This window comes from Hippocampus zosterae, chromosome 21 (assembly GCF_025434085.1).
Source record: "Hippocampus zosterae strain Florida chromosome 21, ASM2543408v3, whole genome shotgun sequence".
NCBI lineage: Eukaryota > Metazoa > Chordata > Actinopteri > Syngnathiformes > Syngnathidae > Hippocampus > Hippocampus zosterae.
This window is the reverse complement of record NC_067471.1, coordinates 4,248,698-4,267,458: the sequence shown is the minus strand read 5'-3', so window position 1 is coordinate 4,267,458 and position 18,761 is coordinate 4,248,698. Positions and strand designations below refer to the sequence as shown.

General features: G+C 44.1%; 1 protein-coding gene and 2 long non-coding RNA genes across 23 annotated transcripts in view; 1 reads left to right on the top strand and 2 right to left on the bottom strand.

The window, feature by feature from the left end:
- nav3 (neuron navigator 3) overlaps positions 1–8,528 on the top strand; it is a 195,271-nt gene extending 186,743 nt beyond the window's left edge. For 8 of the 14 annotated variants that reach the window (XM_052056076.1, XM_052056077.1, XM_052056074.1 and 5 more), the window contains 15 exons: positions 710–733; positions 1,139–1,305; positions 1,722–1,808; positions 2,231–2,384; positions 2,934–3,120; positions 3,618–3,715; positions 3,801–3,896; positions 4,025–4,193; positions 4,260–4,495; positions 4,682–4,836; positions 5,145–5,216; positions 5,371–5,567; positions 5,664–5,782; positions 6,137–6,361; positions 6,449–8,528. In XM_052056076.1, coding sequence (XP_051912036.1) covers positions 710–733; positions 1,139–1,305; positions 1,722–1,808; positions 2,231–2,384; positions 2,934–3,120; positions 3,618–3,715; positions 3,801–3,896; positions 4,025–4,193; positions 4,260–4,495; positions 4,682–4,836; positions 5,145–5,216; positions 5,371–5,567; positions 5,664–5,782; positions 6,137–6,361; positions 6,449–6,568 — 2,106 coding nt within the window. In that variant the 3' untranslated portion in view covers positions 6,569–8,528. The remainder of the gene's footprint in view (positions 1–709; positions 734–1,138; positions 1,306–1,721; positions 1,809–2,230; positions 2,385–2,933; positions 3,121–3,617; positions 3,716–3,800; positions 3,897–4,024; positions 4,194–4,259; positions 4,496–4,681; positions 4,837–5,144; positions 5,217–5,370; positions 5,568–5,663; positions 5,783–6,136; positions 6,362–6,448) is intronic. The other 6 variants (XM_052056071.1, XM_052056069.1, XM_052056072.1 and 3 more) reach the window with 3 other exon arrangements.
- Positions 840–1,173, bottom strand: LOC127594247 (uncharacterized). Its single transcript, XR_007960653.1, has 2 exons — positions 1,007–1,173; positions 840–892 (listed from the first exon to the last, which is right to left on the bottom strand). It is a non-coding gene; the product is annotated as an uncharacterized LOC127594247 (long non-coding RNA).
- Positions 6,782–18,761, bottom strand: part of LOC127594221 (uncharacterized) — an 82,131-nt gene continuing 70,151 nt past the window's right edge. For 6 of the 8 annotated variants that reach the window (XR_007960623.1, XR_007960622.1, XR_007960624.1 and 3 more), the window contains one exon: positions 8,460–8,676. This is a non-coding gene — a long non-coding RNA (uncharacterized LOC127594221). Of the gene's footprint in view, positions 7,884–7,993; positions 8,677–18,761 lie in introns of those variants that run through there. The other 2 variants (XR_007960626.1, XR_007960628.1) reach the window with 2 other exon arrangements.

Sequence of the window (18,761 nt, the reverse complement as noted above, 5' to 3'; positions counted from 1 at the left end):
AGCTGCAATGAATGATTCATTTGTACAAATACTGCCGCGACGGAAAATGCAAAAGGAGCCGATGGCCTTGTCTGACCACGAGAGACAAAGAGGTTGATGATTCCAATTCCAAGTACACCGAGAGTGATTCTCAACCACGTGGTCACGAGGGGTAATTAGGTGAAATTATCCAGTTGCATTTAATTGGCCTGAAAATGATCAATTTACTGCCCCCCCACCGCCCCAAAAAAGTATTTGTTAACGCATTCAAATAAAGGATATCTTAATCTTAACTCATTCACTCCCAAAGACGTTTTTAAACGTCTTTTCAGACTTAGTCTAGAATTGGCTGGTACGGGTGACATGTCGAAAAAATAAAGGCTTTAATCAATTTAATGATATGATCATTCCTGTATCTCGGCATATTTTGGTTTTTCGTGACATTTTCCTTTGCTGAGGTATGTTGTGATATTTTTCTCGTCGTCGGCAACGTACGCTGGGTCTCAACAAGCTCAATTCTGCCTCTTTTCAATCGACTTCAAACCTCTGCCAAGAGGTCTAACGTCCCATCCTGGGCGCACCTCCACAAATATACGCCTGTCGTATCAAGTCTGACTTGTGTGGACAACTCCAGTTCAGTTTTTTTCCCTAACGCGAGCTGGCGTGTATGCATGTGTGTGTGTGTGTGTGTGTCTGTGTCTCTGCGTATGTGTGCGTTCTGCATCTTCAGGTGGCTGATTCCATCCCAGCTCAGGTCAGTTGTGTCCTTTGAACGTGTGCAGTGGGTCCCCCACCAACCCCATCTCCCTTTCTTCAGTCCACCCCCCCCCCTCCCTTTTTTGCCCTCTAAAAGTAGCCTGTCTTCTATCTTTTCTGGAAACATCAGCATGGATACAGCTGCCCCCGTCATTGCCTGTTCATTTTTAGAAAGCAAAAATAATAATAATAATAATAAAAAATGCTGAGTCACCTCTCCCGCCCTCATTTCATTCTCTACTTACAGCCTTGACATTTGCCTTCCTCTTACCTCCTCCACCAGCAGTGAGCATTGCTTGGAAAAACAGCACGGCGTTATCCTCCTGATCTCCGATCGAAATTCTCACCGAGGAGCTCGTTTGCATCAGTGACACACTTTGTCCCCTCATTTTGTGTCACGCAGCTCCGCAGCTCATTCAAGCACGCCTTCAGCAAGAAGAAGACCAAGTCGCAGTCGGCCCACGACGAGGCGGAGGAGATGAGCGACTCGCTGCCGTCCTCCCCCAAACTGCAGCACGACAACCGGCAGGGCAGCGTGGTCACGCTGCGCTCGTCGCCCTCAGCCACCGAGTGAGCTTCCTCGCCCGTTTGCCGCGCCTCCACCATCCATTGAGATCCAAAACAAGACCCGGGCATCAAAACGAATCTTTTTTTAGAAGCTAGCAAGGTGGCGCTGAATTGGCTAAATGCAAGTTGACCGCGTTTATGTAACATGGGTTCGTGATTACGTACATGCTTGATGTCGGGTTTTGCCGCTAAATGCTTTGCTGCCATCTTATGGTGGATATGTGCAATTGCAGCGTTTTCGCCTGTACACTGTACATATCTGCTTTGTTTATTTTTTTTCTTCATTTGTCACTCTCCTTATTTAGTTTTTTTTCTCCAAATGCTCATTATTATTTCGCCTCTTTTATTTCTCCTTCACCTTTCCACGTCCTTTTCATGAACGTTTTTCACCCCCTGCTCCCTTCCAACGCCGCGCATAGCAAGTGCCTATGCGATAGCGAGTCCTCCTCCGTTTGGATGCCAAAGAAAAAGCTAAACGGTCACGTGGTCTACAAGCACCGATCCCGGTAACTGGCTGGGAAGTTGCGTGTGTGTGTGTGTGTTTTTTTTGTGACTTTGCACTGAAAGTCTTTCAGAAAGTAGAACCAGGCTGCAGTCACTGCAAACAAATATCTGTTTGGCGCATGTGGTGTGTTCAGAGTACCTCGGTTGCATCTTGAGACGACCGTGCGGTGTGTTTGAGAACAATAACAAAATGTAGTGCCAAACAATATGGTTGTTCATCTCACCAGCTCCTTATTGCAGTTTGCATGTCATAGTTTTCGCACAATTAGTGCCAAATGACGAAGCGAGGCACTCGCCGTTGCAAGTTTTGTTGCTCCCACATCCCTTAGTTCCTTTCAAGCCTTCATTCTGGACCACCCCACCCCCCAAATGACACCCTCCTCTTTCCTCCTTCACCCCCATCCCCCCCATCCCTCCCCGGTAGGCTGTGTGAGTGCACCGAAGCCGAGGCCGAGATCATCCTGCAGCTCAAGAACGAGCTGAGGGAGAAAGAGCTCAAGCTGACCGACATCCGGCTGGAGGCGCTGAGTTCGGCCCACCACCTGGACCAGATCAGGGAAGCCATGAATCGCATGCAGGTGAGGTATCGTGAAACCTACTCCCAGCTCGGTGGTTTTCCAATCGCACTTCATCAAAAAGAAAACACTCTTTGAGACTAAATGCAATTTCAAAATTAAATGCTACTGAACTGGATGGACTACGGCAGTGATTCCTTTGCCTGCCACTAGAGGGAGTCTGTGCACCACACTGAGAATTGCTCCCATGAGAAGCACAGGCTCAATGATTGTGTTGTACGCTTCGCCTAAGTGTCTCCAGAAGCCTCCGAATGTCTCCCTTGTGATCTGGGGAATCACGTCAGGCTTCTTATCGACGACTTAAGCGTCACCACAAAAGGGAGCCTTGATGTTCAAAAAGGGGCTTAGAGCCAGTACTTCCGAGACAGCGATTTAAGGCTCACGTACAGCCGGCAAGCTGGCACGCCACAAAGTAGTCACTTTTCATTTGCTCTTTTGAAGAATAAAAACTGAGTGGCTGTGAATGATTGATTGTGTCAGATTTGCTCCCCGCCACATCAAGACTGTGAATTTTCCAAAACATGCCTATCCTTGTCTCCCTCAAATGAGCAGAATGAGATCGAGACGTTAAAAGCGGAAAACGACCGGCTCAAGTCCAGCGGCAGCGCCACGCCGACGGCCACTCCTGCCAAGACGGCCCGACCGCCCTCTGAGACCTCCAGCACGTCCTCGTCTTCCTCACGCCAGTCCCTGGGCCTCTCTCTCAACAACCTCAACATCACCGACACCATCATGTCAGGTCAGTTGAGCCTCAGCCGGCGCAGAAGCGTCAGGCCCGATCAACTTTGACACCCTGACATTTGTTCCGAGGTGTTGGTTTACGTTGATCTTTTTGTCCAAAGAAACAGAACACGTTTGCCTGGCAATCTTCAAATGCCAATCGGAACAGATTTTGTGGATTAACCGCTATTTTTCTTGACATTTACCACGCGCTTTAACTTCCCTTTGAGAAGTCGCCGAGTTGCTTCCTCTCGCGAGCAGACCGTAATTAAAATAAGCAAAGCTCTCTTCCGAGGAGCAACCTCGTTATTTGATGGCGGGATGAGCGAGAGCAGTGAGGCGTTAGAGTAAAAGTGGCCTCGGCACGGAGCCCTGTGGTGTCGGGATGCCAAATAAATACTAAGTAACACTGTCCAAAGTGAAGAACACGAAATCTGCATTTGTAACTTGAAAATAATTCCTGAACCACACGGAGAATCTAACAGCATGCTAACTCATGTCGTCATTGGCCTTCAGATATTCTTCTCGACGACAGCTACGAGGGTAACCTGCGCAAAGAAGGCTGCAGCGTGCGGATCGTGGTCAGCATCAGCAGCGGGCCGAGTACGACCAAGGTTAGCGGTTGACCGTCATAATCTCCCCGTTAGCGCGCTTTACGTTCCAGATGGTTTTAGCGCCCTGCGTCGATGTCATCAACAGGGAACGCAAATGCAGGAGTACCTGATTGGCTCCATCGGTGTGAGTGGGAAAACCAAGTGGGACGTCCTGGATGGGGTGATCAGACGCCTCTTCAAGGTAAACTGGAAGCGGATGATACAATAGTCCTCGGGGGCAGTATTTGGTTACGTTTGTGTGTCGTGGATTATGTTAAAATCTTGAAACGGGTTGCTTTGTGACTCCCATTGCTCCCTGGCACGCTGCAGGAGTACGTATTTCGGGTGGACCCGGTGACCAGTCTGGGCCTCAGCTCGGACAGCATCGTCTGCTACAGGATGGGCGAGGTGGTCCGTGCCCACTCCTCCGAAGTGCCTGAGCTGCTGCCCTGCGGCTACCTGGTGGGCGAAAGCAACGTCATCAAGGTCAACCTCAAAGGTATGAACGGCCCAAGCCAAACGCTTGCGGTGCGACATTGACGCCCCCCCTTGCCGCCCCCGGTAGGCGTCAAGGACAGCAGCATCGACAGCCTGGTGTTCGACACCCTCATCCCTAAGCCCATCATCCAGCGGTACCTCAACCTGCTGATGGAGCACCGTCGCATCATCCTCTCGGGCCCCAGCGGCACCGGAAAATCCTTCCTGGCCGCCAAGCTGGCCGAGTTCATCATTTCCCAAATGGGCCAGGAGGTGACCGAGCACAACGTGGCCAGCTTCAACGTGGACCAGAATTCCAGCAAGGTACGCATGCCGGTAGAAGACAACAAGCATGCAAGCACATTTTTCTGATTGAAGAAAATTAAAGGACAGATGAAAAAAAGGAGACTGGAACGGATTAAAGGCATTTCCATTCATTCCAATGGGGAACGTTTGTTTGGGATAGTTCTACAAACATAGTTCTACATTCTTCCGCTTTTCCTCTTCTAGGACCTGCGTCACTATCTGTCCAACCTCGCGGAGCGCTGTAATTCCGAGGGCACAGACACCAAGCTCCCCACTGTGGTCATTCTGGACAACCTCCACCATATTAGTTCCCTCAGCGACATCTTCAACGGCTTCCTCAACTGCAAGTACCACAAATGGTAAGTTTGTCGGATAATTATTAAGGGGATGAGAGGAGGTTTTTTTTGTGTCGTGGCCTATAAAGTTTTGTTCATCTATGCAAACTACATTGCACTACTCACAAAAAAATTTGGGATACTGTATTTGGCTTTCAGGTGACACTTCAGGACAAGCCCTAAATTGCATAAAAACCCGAATGTACAAATTGATTGGTCAGCCAATTTAATGTCATGAGAGTTTTGGTTCGTGATGTGCCGTGAAAATTTTTTGAACGTAAAATAGACTTGGATTTGAGAATGATGCCTCATGACCTTGTCGTCTGCTTCAGCCCGTATGTCATCGGGACCATGAACCAGGGAGTGTCCTCCTCCCCCAACCTCGAACTGCATCACAACTTCAGGTTTGTCGCCACCGTTGAACTCTCACACCTCTCTGTGTCTGACATCTCCCATATTTGACCGTACTGTGTCAAAAGCTTGACGAGAGTTCATCTGCGTCATTAGAGCGCCTTTTTAATGAGCGGATCTTCTCTCCCCCGCGTCCTCCGCTCACAGGTGGGTGTTGTGCACCAACCACACGGAGCCCGTCAAGGGCTTCCTGGGCCGCTTCCTGCGACGGAAGCTGATTGAAACGGAGATCCATAAAAACGTGCGTAGCAACGACCTCATTAAGATCATCGACTGGATTCCCAAGACGTGGCAGCACCTCAATGGCTTCCTGGAGGCCCACAGCTCCTCCGATGTCACGATAGGTCAGCCGCACACACACATAAGCGCATTTAGCGGACAACAGATGGGTTCCAAAACGATTTCAAATCAAATTTGCTCGATTTGGTTTCTCCCCATAGGCCCCCGTCTCTTCCTGTCCTGTCCCATGGATAAGGAGGGGTCGCGGGTGTGGTTCACCGACCTTTGGAACTATTCCCTGGTCCCCTACCTGCTGGAAGCTGTCCGAGAAGGACTCCAGGTGAGCAATTATTTTGTCGACCCCTTCCTCGCTCGAGAAGTTTGTGTGTCCCATTGATTCTCGGGACTCGGGTGTCTGGCGATTTATGTCCCAGGCGGGGTCACCCATGGCAAACAGGTCCTGAGTGGGGGACCACACAAAGTATGACTCACAGACCCTTTATGATGATCACCAAAATTGGGGGATGTGGATCACCGGGACCCCCCCGTCCTAGCTAGACTCAGCCCGAAGAAGCAACGTGACTCCCTCCTCCTGTTGGAGTGATCACATGTGGGAGGGGCCAAAGAGCCCAGGGTGCTTTGGGATGGATGGATGATTTTTTGTCGATTGACCGATGAATCGATTGCCCCGCAGCTGTATGGCAAGAGGGCGGCGTGGGAAGACCCGTCCAAGTGGGTGAGCGACACGTACCCGTGGCAAGCCGCTGCCCCCGTGCAGCCGCAGCAACAGCAGCAGCAGGACGGCCAGTCGTTGCTGCAGCTCAGGCCCGAGGACGTGGGCTACGACGGCTACAGCTCGTCCAAGGACGGGGCCTCGTCCAAGCAGGTGTCCCAGAGCGACACCGAGGGAGACCCCCTGGTAGGGAGACCCTTGGGCGCTTTTTCTCCCATGTTCTCCCGACTCAATAATCAACTCCCATTTTCTTTTCTGTGCGCCTTCCCGAAGATGAACATGCTGCTGAGGCTGCAGGAGGCGGCCAACTACTCCAGTGCGCAGAGCTGCGACAGCGACAGCGCCAGTCACCATGACGACCACCTGGACTCCTCGCTGGAGTCGGCGCTCTGAAGCTCACTTGGCACAACCTACAGCGCAAATACATGACAGATTTTGTGGTTTGGATCAAAATCATCAGCGATATCAAATGAAATTGCGTTCACGGTCCTGAATTCCTATTTACAGGGCTTTTGGCGCCATCTTGTGGCAGCCCAAGGCCTTTATTTCAATGGCGAGCCCAATTGAAGTCATCTTATGCTACTTTCCTCCATTTATAGGATGCGACTTCTCGTCTGATTGCACAAAGTGTTTGGTCGGAATTCAAATGCTCGGCTCAGCGTCAGTCTTGTACTTCATCTTTGGAACTGGAAGATTTTTCTCTGTTTACAACCCGAGTAAGGAGGTGGCCAGGTACTCTTGTCGATGTATTTCTTTGTTTACAAAGGTGCTTTTCTCACAGGCATTGGTCCAAATAACCTTCCAAAAGGTCGCTCGCTCTTCCACCTCTGTGGTTCCTGAAGTCAATTTCGTCCAAATTCCTCCCGCTTTTTAACTCATTCACTCCCAAAGACGTTTTTAAACGTCTTTTAAGACTTGGTCCGGAAAAGGCTGGTACTGAATGAGTTAAGATGTTTCCGATGCCCTTCTGTGGCAGGCGGGGCTCTTAACGCGAGTATTTATCGGCCCGTCACCTCGCTGCCCTCGCATGTCAACGACCGATTCGCCACATGACCCCACTGTGACGAAAATACGTGCCAAGTGACGCACGCGGCTCGATTTCCTCACTTTGTGACCGGTGCGGATCAGTCGACGAAATACGATGCAGTCAGATAAAACACCTTCACTAGGGAACAATGATATTGGTGCTTTCCCGTTGCCTTAAGTGTGCAAACTGATTTTTTTTTGGAGGGGGGGGGGTCCTCCTCCTGCTTCCAATGACTTTATAATGACAAGAGATTCATACGGATGCTTCCTGTTTTCCTTTTGAACAGGTTTAAAGTGCAAAATCAAAGAGTTCATGTTGTATGTGAATTCTAAACTGACCATTATCTATATATAAGTATATAAGATTTAAAGTTGTTGTTGTTTTTTTGTTTTTTTTCTTCTGCACCCAGTTGAGCTGGGCTCACTTGAACTGACAGGAGCACAACCAAATGTTTGTTTGTTCCCCTTCTTTTTTTAAGCATGCTTTTTAACAGGGGGTTGGGGGGGTCATTGAGAAAGAGATATTTACCTTTATGTACACACAAGTATTGGACGGAAGCCATTTTTGATTGTCCTTTTAAATGCGTGGGTTGGTTTTTGCACACTCGGGCGGGTTGTAAATACTTCAGTCACCTTGCACAGGAAATCAAAGATGCATTCGCCCGGTTGATGTTACACGAACCTGCAGAAAGAAGAAAAAAGTAAATTATTGTTTAAAAAAAAAAAGTGTGCGTCTTGTGATGTGTGTCAGTGCAGGAGGCACACGTTGTGTAGATAGAAAAGTGTTCTCACTACAAATCACAAAAGCTGCACTTTTCCAGTCGGCGGCTCCCATTGTTGCCGTGAAATCTTTTGAGTTGTCATTCGAATTTGGCCAGGCTGCCGAGGCGCCGCAGCTCACTCCACACCGTACTGTACAGAAAACACCCCGCAGGTGCTACCGGTCAGCCAATGCCCACCCGAAATTAACACAACCTCAGGACAATGCCACCGTCTAGTCTGCAATCCTAGCTGTTGTCAGCTTTTTGCGCCTCCGCAGCCCGGCCTTCCCGTTTCCATACTCGCTGACCCCAGCGTACGCCATCCGATTCGGAGATGTGTCAGTCCAAGCCCATAGCATTTACTCTCGTTTTGAGATGCAAACATTCTTTTCTTCTTTTCGGGTGAAACATTTGTCTTTGAATGTTTTATATTTTGTACATTTGTATGTAACATATCATGTAAATAGACAGAGACAGTGATTTAACTCATCTGGAGGATTTTGTAGTCTTTGTAAAAGCTCTAAAAATAATAATAATAATAAATGGTATTTGGTGTCACAAGCAAATTATGGTTGTCGCTTTTTTAATGCCATTCTGCTGGGTGACCATGGGAAAATGATAGTCGCTTGTGTTTTAGGAGTAATTAAAAACTTCAAATACTTAAGATGTATCGATATTCTTGTTGTGAAAATTGTACATCCGGGTCACTGATTACTGTTTCCGAAACACACACAAACACACACGAGGACATGAATCTTTAATGGCCTGAACATCTTAATAAATACATCGCACTTTAAACATTTAAATTACGTTCAATAAACGCGTAAAGAAATACGCCAATTGACTTGTGCATTTAGACAAACAAGTGAGTCATTATTCCTATCGACAAGCAAGAGTTTCAGTTTCCCTCCGGAGTTTTGAAATTGCGGCACCAATAGTTTGAATGTTTGGTCAGACGCAGCACCGCCAAGAATCCTCCTTAGGAGCGTCTTATTGTTCCCCCCAAGCGATGAAGGCCCACTTTCCGAGATTCGCCGCCGCCCTCCTGCAACTTTGCAAGAGAGACTCTCAGAACTTCGTTGATGCTTCGACTGGCCGGGTATGTACGCAACCCTTGTTTACATTCGACGCACTCGAAAGTGTTCAGTCCTTAACAGTCGAGTTGGTGCTTTATAAAAGACGAGTGTCCAGTGTAGTTTAAAGTTAGCGGGGGGAACTACTTATGAAAGAAGACATTCAAAGGTGGACATGCGATGTCGCACTTCCGGCTTCCGCATTTACGTCTCTGGGAATGCGACGTTCCAGACTTGGTGGAAATTTCTACAATTTCCACCAAGAAAAGAATTGTAGAAATTTCCACCAAGAAGACCAAAAGAGCGGTCGAGACCACTTGTTGTGGAAGTAAACAAAAACACAGCTTGCGATTTCGACAAGCAGTTTCGAATTCGAGGCATATTAACTAAGTGATTAAAGCTGGTGGGATTTTTTTTGTGTGTTTTGGAATGTACCACGACAACTAGCTCTTTATTAACCGTCAAACAATGAAGGACTTTAATATTTTTTTGTATAATTCATCAATGTACTGCGCTTTCTAACCAGACGTAATTGGTATGTAGCGATCGGTATGAACAGTAATTATTCGTGGGCATTTTTTTCAAAAGATCCTGTGCGATTAGTGGCGCTTTGGCTCCCTCTTGTGGTCACTTACTTCTGTCAGAACATGACGATTTTGGCCAAAGGGGTCATGGTAATCGGGCACAGAGTACCTTGCATCATAGAGACACAGGAATGAGTGATAGACCTCACCTGTCGAGGGACATGTTTGGCAATCAGTTTAGCACAGATCACGGTAGCGGTGCTGGTGTTCAAGATTTGTTGACTGTTATGCAGCGACAGAATGAGATCACAAAACTTTTGGTGAAGCAACAAAAGGTGTCTACATTACCACCAATAAATATTCCAGTATTTAGTGGCAATCCGCTAGAATTTAGTTTCTTTTTGAAAGCTTTTGAGCACGGGATTGAAGAAAGGACAGAGAGTAACAAAGATAGGCTACATTTCCTTGAGCAATTCACACAAGGGAGGCCTAAAGTTCTAGTACGCAGTTGTGCATACATGAACCCCGATAAAGGCTATGTAGAGGCTAAAAGTCTTTTGTGCAAGAATTTTGGAAATGAATATACAATTGCCTCCGCCTACATTCAGAAGGCATTGCAATGGCCTGTCATTAGGTCAGAAGATGGAGATGCACTGACAGAATTCGCTGTTTTCCTTAAGAGCTGCTGCAACACAGTAGATAGTGTGGATTACATGAATGAGATGGACAGCACGACCACCATGCGCATAATTATATCTAAACTCCCATTTAAGATAAAGGAAAAATGGAGAGGAGTCGCATGTGACATTCAGGAAAAGTCAGGAAAGAAAGTCAGGTTCACAGATGTGGTAAATTTTGTGGACAAACAGGCAAAAATTGCTTCCCATCCGTTGTTTGGCATCATACAAGAACCGGCCTCACCAAAACAAAAGCATGAAAAGGAAAAAAGAGAGAATGATAAAAGATACAAGGAAAAGAAAAGTGTTTTTGCTACTGATGTCACATCTGTCACGAGCCCACCCGAGCAGGCAAAAGGGAACACAGTCAGCAGTTGAAAAAATACAGAATGGTCGTCCACATTTTTGGCGCAACCTCGTCGCCAAGTTGTGCGAGTTATGCATTAAGAAAGTGTGCAGAAGACAATCAAGCACATTTCAGCTCAACAGCTGCCAAGACCATTTTGAGAAACTTTTATGTAGATGATTGTCTAAAATCTGTTGGCACTGAGAAACAGGCAATTGCTCTCATACAAGACCTAGAGGCTATGTGTGCTGCTGGTGGCTTCAAACTCACAAAGTGGGTTTCCAATAGCAGAAGCGTGCTCGCATCAGTACATGAGGAGGAAAGAGCCGATAAAGTCAAGATGCTGGATCTGGAGAATGATTGTTTGCCAATCGAAAGAGCTTTAGGAGTCCACTGGTGTGTGGAGGCAGATACATTGCAGTTCAGGGTCTGCATACAAAGCAAGCCACTCACAAGAAGAGGAGTGCTTTCAATGGTCAGCAGTATTTATGATCCGCTTGGTATCTTGGCTCCACTTATCCTCCCAGTGAAGCACATTCTGCAGGAACTATGTAGGACAAAGCATGCATTGGACGATGACATGCCAGAGGCAATAGCTATGCAGTGGCAACAGTGGGTGATGACCTTAGACCACTTAACCACCTTTGAAGTAAAAAGATGCATTAAACCAGCCAACTTTGGAGAAATTACTTCAACACGGCTTCACCATTTTGCAGACGCCAGCGAGAAAGGGTATGGTGTAGCCACTTACCTGGTCTCAAGAAACTGTCAGAACCAGACTCACTGCGCCTTCATCATGGGAAAGGCTAGAGTTACACCTTTGAAGCCAGTGACTATTCCCCGACTTGAACTGACTGCTGCAGTTGTAGCAGCAAGAATGGATAAGATGGTAAGAACTGAGTTGGACATTAACTTGACAGACTATCTTTTGGACGGACAGCACATCAGTCCTCCAGTACCTTAATAATGAAACTACGAGATATCATACATTTGTCGCCAATCGAGTAGCTACAATTAGAGACAGAACAGAAACATCACAGTGGAGATATGTGAACACATCTGCCAACCCAGCAGACTACGCTTCGAGAGGGCTGACGATTGATGCCTTTCTCAAGGCAGAGACATGGATCCATGGGTCCAGACTTCATATCAAAGCCGGAGTCTGAGTGGCCAGCAGTGCCAGACAATGTTCACCAAGCTATCACTAACGATCCTGAGGTGAAAGAAGTATCAGTATATGCATTTGCTGCAGAGGAAAGCATTAACATGAAACATCAACTCATTCACCATTTCTCAAGCTGGTATCAACTAAAGCGAGCAGTTGCATGGATCCTTAGATTGAAACAAATACTGAAACTCTTCTCTTCAAAAAGAAAGGAATTGAAATCTTCTGAAGAAGAAAATGTAGACAGTCAAAGGCTTGAAAAACAAATGAGAGACTTCAAGGCAAAGTTTCACACAAAACCCCTCTCTGAAGGTGACATGGAAGAAACTGAAAGGGCAGTTCTACGCTTCAGTCAAGCAGCCAGGTTCCCCAAAGAAATTGCTATGCTTGGAGAGGGAAAGCTTGTTTCAAAGGATAGCTCTCTCTACCGGCTGTCACCAGTTTTCCAAGATGGCGTTCTTAGAGTGGGTGGCAGATTGAACAAAGCATCGATGCAAGAGGAATCAAAGCATCCTGTAATTTTGGCCAGTGATTTGCACATCACCACTCTTATCCTTAAATCTGTTCATGAAAAGCTTGGACACAGTGGTAGAAATCATGTTTTGGCAGAGGTTCAGCAGAAGTATTGGATATTGAAATCCCATGCAGCTGTCAGGAAAGTACTCTACCAGTGTGTAACCTGCAGACGTCATCATAGAAAACCAGAAAGTCAGCTCATGGCGGACCTTCCCAGTGAGAGACTTACACCAGATGAACCACCTTTCACAAGTGTTGGTGTGGACTACTTTGGTCCATTTGAAATCGAAAGGTAGGGCCATAGTGAAAAGATACGGTGTAATTTTTACTTGCTTGACAGTGAGAGCTGTACACGTCGAAGTGGCAAATTCATTAGACACAGATTCCTGTATTCATGCGCTACGCAGGTTCATAGCAAGAAGAGGACAAGTCAAGTTGATACGTTCTGACAATGGAAAAAACTTCGTCAGTGCTGAAAGGGAACTCAAGAGAAGCAGTGCAGTCCTTAGACAACACAATGATTCAAAGTGTCATGTTGCAAAAAGGCATCACATGGATATTCAACCCTCCTTACGCTTCCCAATTTGGAGGAATATGGGAAAGGCAGATAAGGACACTGAGGAAAATTCTCAGTTCAATACTACACCAGCAAGCAGTGGATGAGGAAGGACTGCATACCCTACTGTGTGAAGTCGAGGCTATTATAAATAGTCGCCCCATCTCAAGAATCTCTACAGATCCAAATGACTTGGAAGCGTTGACCCCCAAACATCTATTGCTGATGAAGGCCAAAACATCATTGCCTCCAGGATTATTTGACAGGAAAGATGTCTACTCTCGACGCAGATGGCGCCAGGTCCAGTATCTTGCGGACTTGTTCTGGCGTCTCTGGACTAAAGAGTACTTACCGGACTTACAAAAGAGACAAAAGTGGTCTCGTCCAAAGAGGAATATCAATGAAGACGACATCGTCCTCATTGTGAACGACTCAGCACTACGAAATTCATGGATGATGGGACGTGTAGTCGAGACTACTAAGGACCTCAAAGGACAAGTACGCCAAGCCAGAGTGAAAACCAGCAGTGGCGTTTTCTTGCGTCCTGTAACCAAACTTTGTTTGTTGGTTGAAGGGGACGTGAAATTTTGTTTGTCACTTTCATGAGACAGTGGTAAAGGCTGGTCTCCATCGGTGAGTCATGTGCTGGTAACCTCTGACTCCAACCTCTTTTTGTTTTGGACTTTAAGAAAAGAGTTCCTGACGTGACAGGAAGAGTCACTTGTACAATGGACATTCTTGAACAATTTATTGTTGTTATTTGCTTTTGTAGCTCATGGCTCTGATTCAGTAATTTGGTAATTGTTTATGTTCACAAAGACAATTAGGGGCCGGAATGTTAGAGCCATAAGGAAAATTTGGTTAAATTATAAATGCAGCCTTTTGAATAATTAGAATTTAATAGATGCAAGGCGTTTGGTTTATATTTGATATTTTATTGGAGCAAGTTTATTGGGAGCATCGAAGTATCTGGGCTCCATTGGTTGTCCTGTTTTTGGTCTGTTAAGAGGCTAGATTTATGTAAACATCATTAGGAAGACAGTAGGGCATGGAGCAACAACTTTTTTTGACCGTACTTCGTGTTTGCTTAATTCGTACTTTATGGGAACTGATTTCGTATTTTGTTTAAGTGTATTGTATAAGTTTTATTAATCCATTTGATAAAGCCTTAATTTGTGTTCAAGAAAATAAAGAGATTCAGGTTTTTTTGGGGGGAATCAACGATGGCGGCCTAGTGTATTCCTTGTCATCGCCGTGGAAAGGAAAAGCCCGTCGAAGAAAAGCACGAGTCAAAACCTACATGCCCTGCTGACGTAGCGACAAAAGGATAGTAAGTTGCCGCTACACGCGCTAAGCTCGGCCTGAAAATGCATTTAAAGCAATAAAAGTCAAATTGAGTGTCACGCCTAAACCAAAACATTATGTAAACATTTCAACATGTATTTAGTTCAGGTTGACCTCCTGAAGCCTAAATGAGCATTAATTTGACCACAGAACTCATTCCTATGAAGATACATTCAAACTCAGAAAACGTGCTCAGCTCGGCCCGAAAATGCATTTAAAGCAATAAAAACTCAAATTGAGTGTCACGCCTAAACCAAAACATTATGTAAACATTTCAACATGTATTTAGTTCAGGTTGACCTCCTGTAGCCTAAATGAGCATTAATTTGACCACACAACTCATTCCTATGAAGATACATTCAAACTCAGAAAATGTGCTCAACTCGGCCTGAAAATGCATTTAAAGCAATAAAAACTCAAATTGAGTGTCACGCCTAAAGCAAAGTTTTTATGCACACACTTCAACATGTATTTTGTTCAGGATGATCCCCTGAAGCCTAAATCACCATTAATTTGATCACACAACTCATTTCTATGAAGATACATTCAAACTCATAAAGCGTGCTCAGCTCGGCCTGAAAATGCATTTAAAGCAATAAAAACTCCAATCTAGTGTCACGCCTAAAGCAAAGGACTTATGCACACACTTCAACATGAATTTTGTTCAGGATGACCTCCTGAAGCCTAAATGAGCATTAATTTGATCACACAACTCATTTCTATGAAGATACATTCAAACTCAGAAAGCGTGCTCGGCTCGGCCTGAAAATGCATTTAAAGCAATAAAAACTCAAATTGAGTATCACGCCTAAAGCAAAGGACTTATGCACACATTTCAACATGTGTTTTGTTCAGGATAACCCCCTGAAGCCTAAATCACCATTAATTTGATCACACAACTCATTCCTATGAAGATACATTCAAAGTCAAAAAATGTGCTCAGCTCGGCCTGAAAATGCATTTAAAGCAATAAAAACTCAAATTGAGTGTCACGCCTAAACCAAAGGACTTATGCACACATTTCAACATGTATTTAGTTCAGGTTGACCTCCTGAAGCCTAAATGAGCATTAATTTGACCACACAACTCATTCCTATGAAGATACATTCACAGTCAGAAAACGTGCTCAGCTCGGCCTGAAAATGCATTTAAAACAAATACAACTCAAATTGAGTGTCACGCCTAAAGCAAAGGACTTATGCACACACTTCAACATGAATTTTGTTCAGGATGAGTTCCTGAAGCCTAAATGACAATTAATTTGATCACACAACTCATTTCTATGAAGATACATTCAAAGTCATAAAACGTGCTCAGCTCGGCCTGAACATGCATTTAAAGCAATAAAAACTCAAATTGAGTGTCTCGCCTAAAGCAAAGGACTTATGCACACATTTCAACATGTATTTATTTCAGGTTGACCTCCTGAAGCCTAAATGAGCATTAATTTGACCACACAACTCATTCCTATGAAGATACATTCAAAATCAAAAAACGTGCTCAGCTCGGCCTGAAAATGCATTTAAAGCAATAAAAACTCAAATTGAGTGTAACGCCTAAACCAAATGACTTATGCACACATTTCAACATGTATTTAGTTCAGGTTGACCTCCTGAAGCCTAAATGACAATTTGACCACACAACTCATTCCTATGAAAATACATTCAAAGTCATAAAACGTGCTCAGCTCGGCCTGAAAATGCATTTAAAGCAATAAAAACTCCAATTGAGTGTCACGCCTAAAGCAAAGGACTTATGCACACACTTCAACATGAATTTTGTTCAGGATGACCTCCTGAAGCCTAAATGAGCATTAATTTGATCACACAACTCATTTCTATGAAGATACATTCAAACTCAGAAAGCGTGCTCGGCTCGGCCTGAAAATGCATTTAAAGTAATAAAAACTAAAATTCAGTATCACGCCTAAAGCAAAGGACTTATGCACACATTTCAACATGTATTTATTTCAGGTTGACCTCCTGAAGCCTAAATGAGCATTAATTTGACCACACAACTCATTCCTATGAAAATACATTCAAACTCAGAAAATGTGCTCAGCTCGGCCTGAAAGTGCATTTAAAGCAATAAAAACTCAAATTTAGTGTCACGCCTAAACCAAAGGACTTATGCACACACTTCAACATGTATTTTGTTCAGGATGATCCCCTGAAGCCTAAATCACCATTAATTTGATCACACAACTCATTTCTATGAAGATACATTCAAACTCATAAAGCGTGCTCAGCTCGGCCTGAAAATGCATTTAAAGCAATAAAAACTCCAATTGAGTGTCACGCCTAAAGCAAAGGACTTATGCACACACTTCAACATGAATTTTGTTCAGGATGACCTCCTGAAGCCTAAATGAGCATTAATTTGATCACACAACTCATTTCTATGAAGATACATTCAAACTCAGAAAGCGTGCTCGGCTCGGCCTGAAAATGCATTTAAAGCAATAAAAACTCAAATTGAGTATCACGCCTAAAGCAAAGGACTTATGCACACATTTCAACATGTATTTTGTTCAGGATAACCCCCTGAAGCCTAAATCACCATTAATTTGATCACACAACTCATTCCTATGAAGATACATTCAAACTCAGAAAATGTGCTCAGCTCGGCCTGAAAGTGCATTTAAAGCAATAAAAACTCAAATTTAGTGTCACGCCTAAACCAAATGACTTATGCACACATTCCAACATGTATTTAGTTCAGGTTGACCTCCTGAAGCCTAAATGACAATTAATTTGACTACACAACTCATTCCTATGAAGATGCATTCAAAATCAAAAAACTTGCTCAGCTCGGCCTGAAAATGCATTTAAAGCAATAAAAACTCAAATTGGGTGTAACGCCTAAACCAAATGACTTATGCACACATTTCAACATGTATTTAGTTCAGGTTGACCTCCTGAAGCCTAAATGACAATTTGACCACACAACTCATTCCTATGAAAATACATTCAAAGTCATAAAACGTGCTCAGCTCGGCCTGAAAATGCATTTAAAGCAATAAAAACTCAAATTGAGTGTCTCGCCTAAAGCAAAGGACTTATGCACACATTTCAACATGTATTTATTTCAGGTTGACCTCCTGAAGCCTAAATGACAATTAATTTGACTACACAACTCATTCCTATGAAGATACATTCAAAATCAAAAAACATGCTCAGCTCGGCCTGAAAATGCATTTAAAGCAATAAAAATTCAAATTGAGTGTAACGCCTAAACATAAGGACTTATGCACACATTTCAACATGTATTTAGTTCAGGTTGACCTCCTGAAGCCTAAATGAGCATTAATTTGACCACACAACTCATTCCTATGAAGATACATTTAAACTCAGAAAACGTGCTCAACTCGGCCTGAAAATACATTTAAAGCAATAAGAACTCAAATTGAGTGTCACGCCTAAAGCAAAGTTTTTATGCACACATTTCAACATGAATTTAGTTCAGGATGTCCTCCTGAAGCCTAACTCACCTTAAATTTGATCACACAACTCATTCCTATGAAAATACATTCCAACTCAGAAAATGTGCTCAGCTCGGCCTGAAAATGCATTTAAAATAAATAAAACTCAAATTGAGTGTCATGCGTAAACCAAAGGTTTTATGCACACATTTCAACATGTATTTAGTTCAGGTTGACCTCCTGAAGCCTAAATGAGCATTAATTTGACCACACAACTCATTCCTATGAAAATACATTTAAACTCAGAAAACGTGCTCAACTCTGCCTGAAAATGCATTTAAAGCAATAAAAACTCAAATTGAGTGTCACGCCTAAAGCAAAGTTTTTATGCACACATTTCAACATGAATTTAGTTCAGGATGTCCTCCTGAAGCCTAACTCACCTTTAATTTGATCACACAACTCAGTCCCATGAAGATACATTTGAACTCAGAAAACGTGCTCAGCTCGGCCTGAAAATGCATTTAAAGCAATAAAAACTCAAATTGAGTGTTACGCCTAAACCAAATGACTTATGCATACATTTCAACATGTATTTAGTTCAGGTTGACCTCCTGAAGCCTAAATGAGCATTAATTTGACCAGCCAACTCATTCCTATGAAGATACATTCAAACTCAGAAAACCTACTCAATTCGGCCTGAAAATGCATTTAAAGCAATAAAAACTCAAATTGAGTGTCATGCCTAAACATAAGGACTTATGCACACACTTCAACATGTATTTTGTTCAGGATGACCTCCTGAAGCCTAAATGAGCATTAATTTGATCATACAACTCATTCCTATGAAAATACATTCAAACTCAGAAAACGTGCTCAGCTCGGCCTTAAAATGCATTTAAAGCAATAAAAACTCAAATTGAGTGTCACGCCTAAACCAAAGGACTTATGCACACATTTCTACATGTATTTAGTTCAGGTTGACCTCCTGAAGCCTAAATGAGCATTAATTTGACCACACAACTCATTCCTATGAAAATACATTCAAACTCAGAAAATGTGCTCAACTCGGCCTGAAAATGCATTTAAAGCAATAAAAATTCAAATTAAGTGTAACGCCTAAACCAAATGACTTATGCTCACATTTCAACACGTATTTATTTCAGGTTGACCTCCT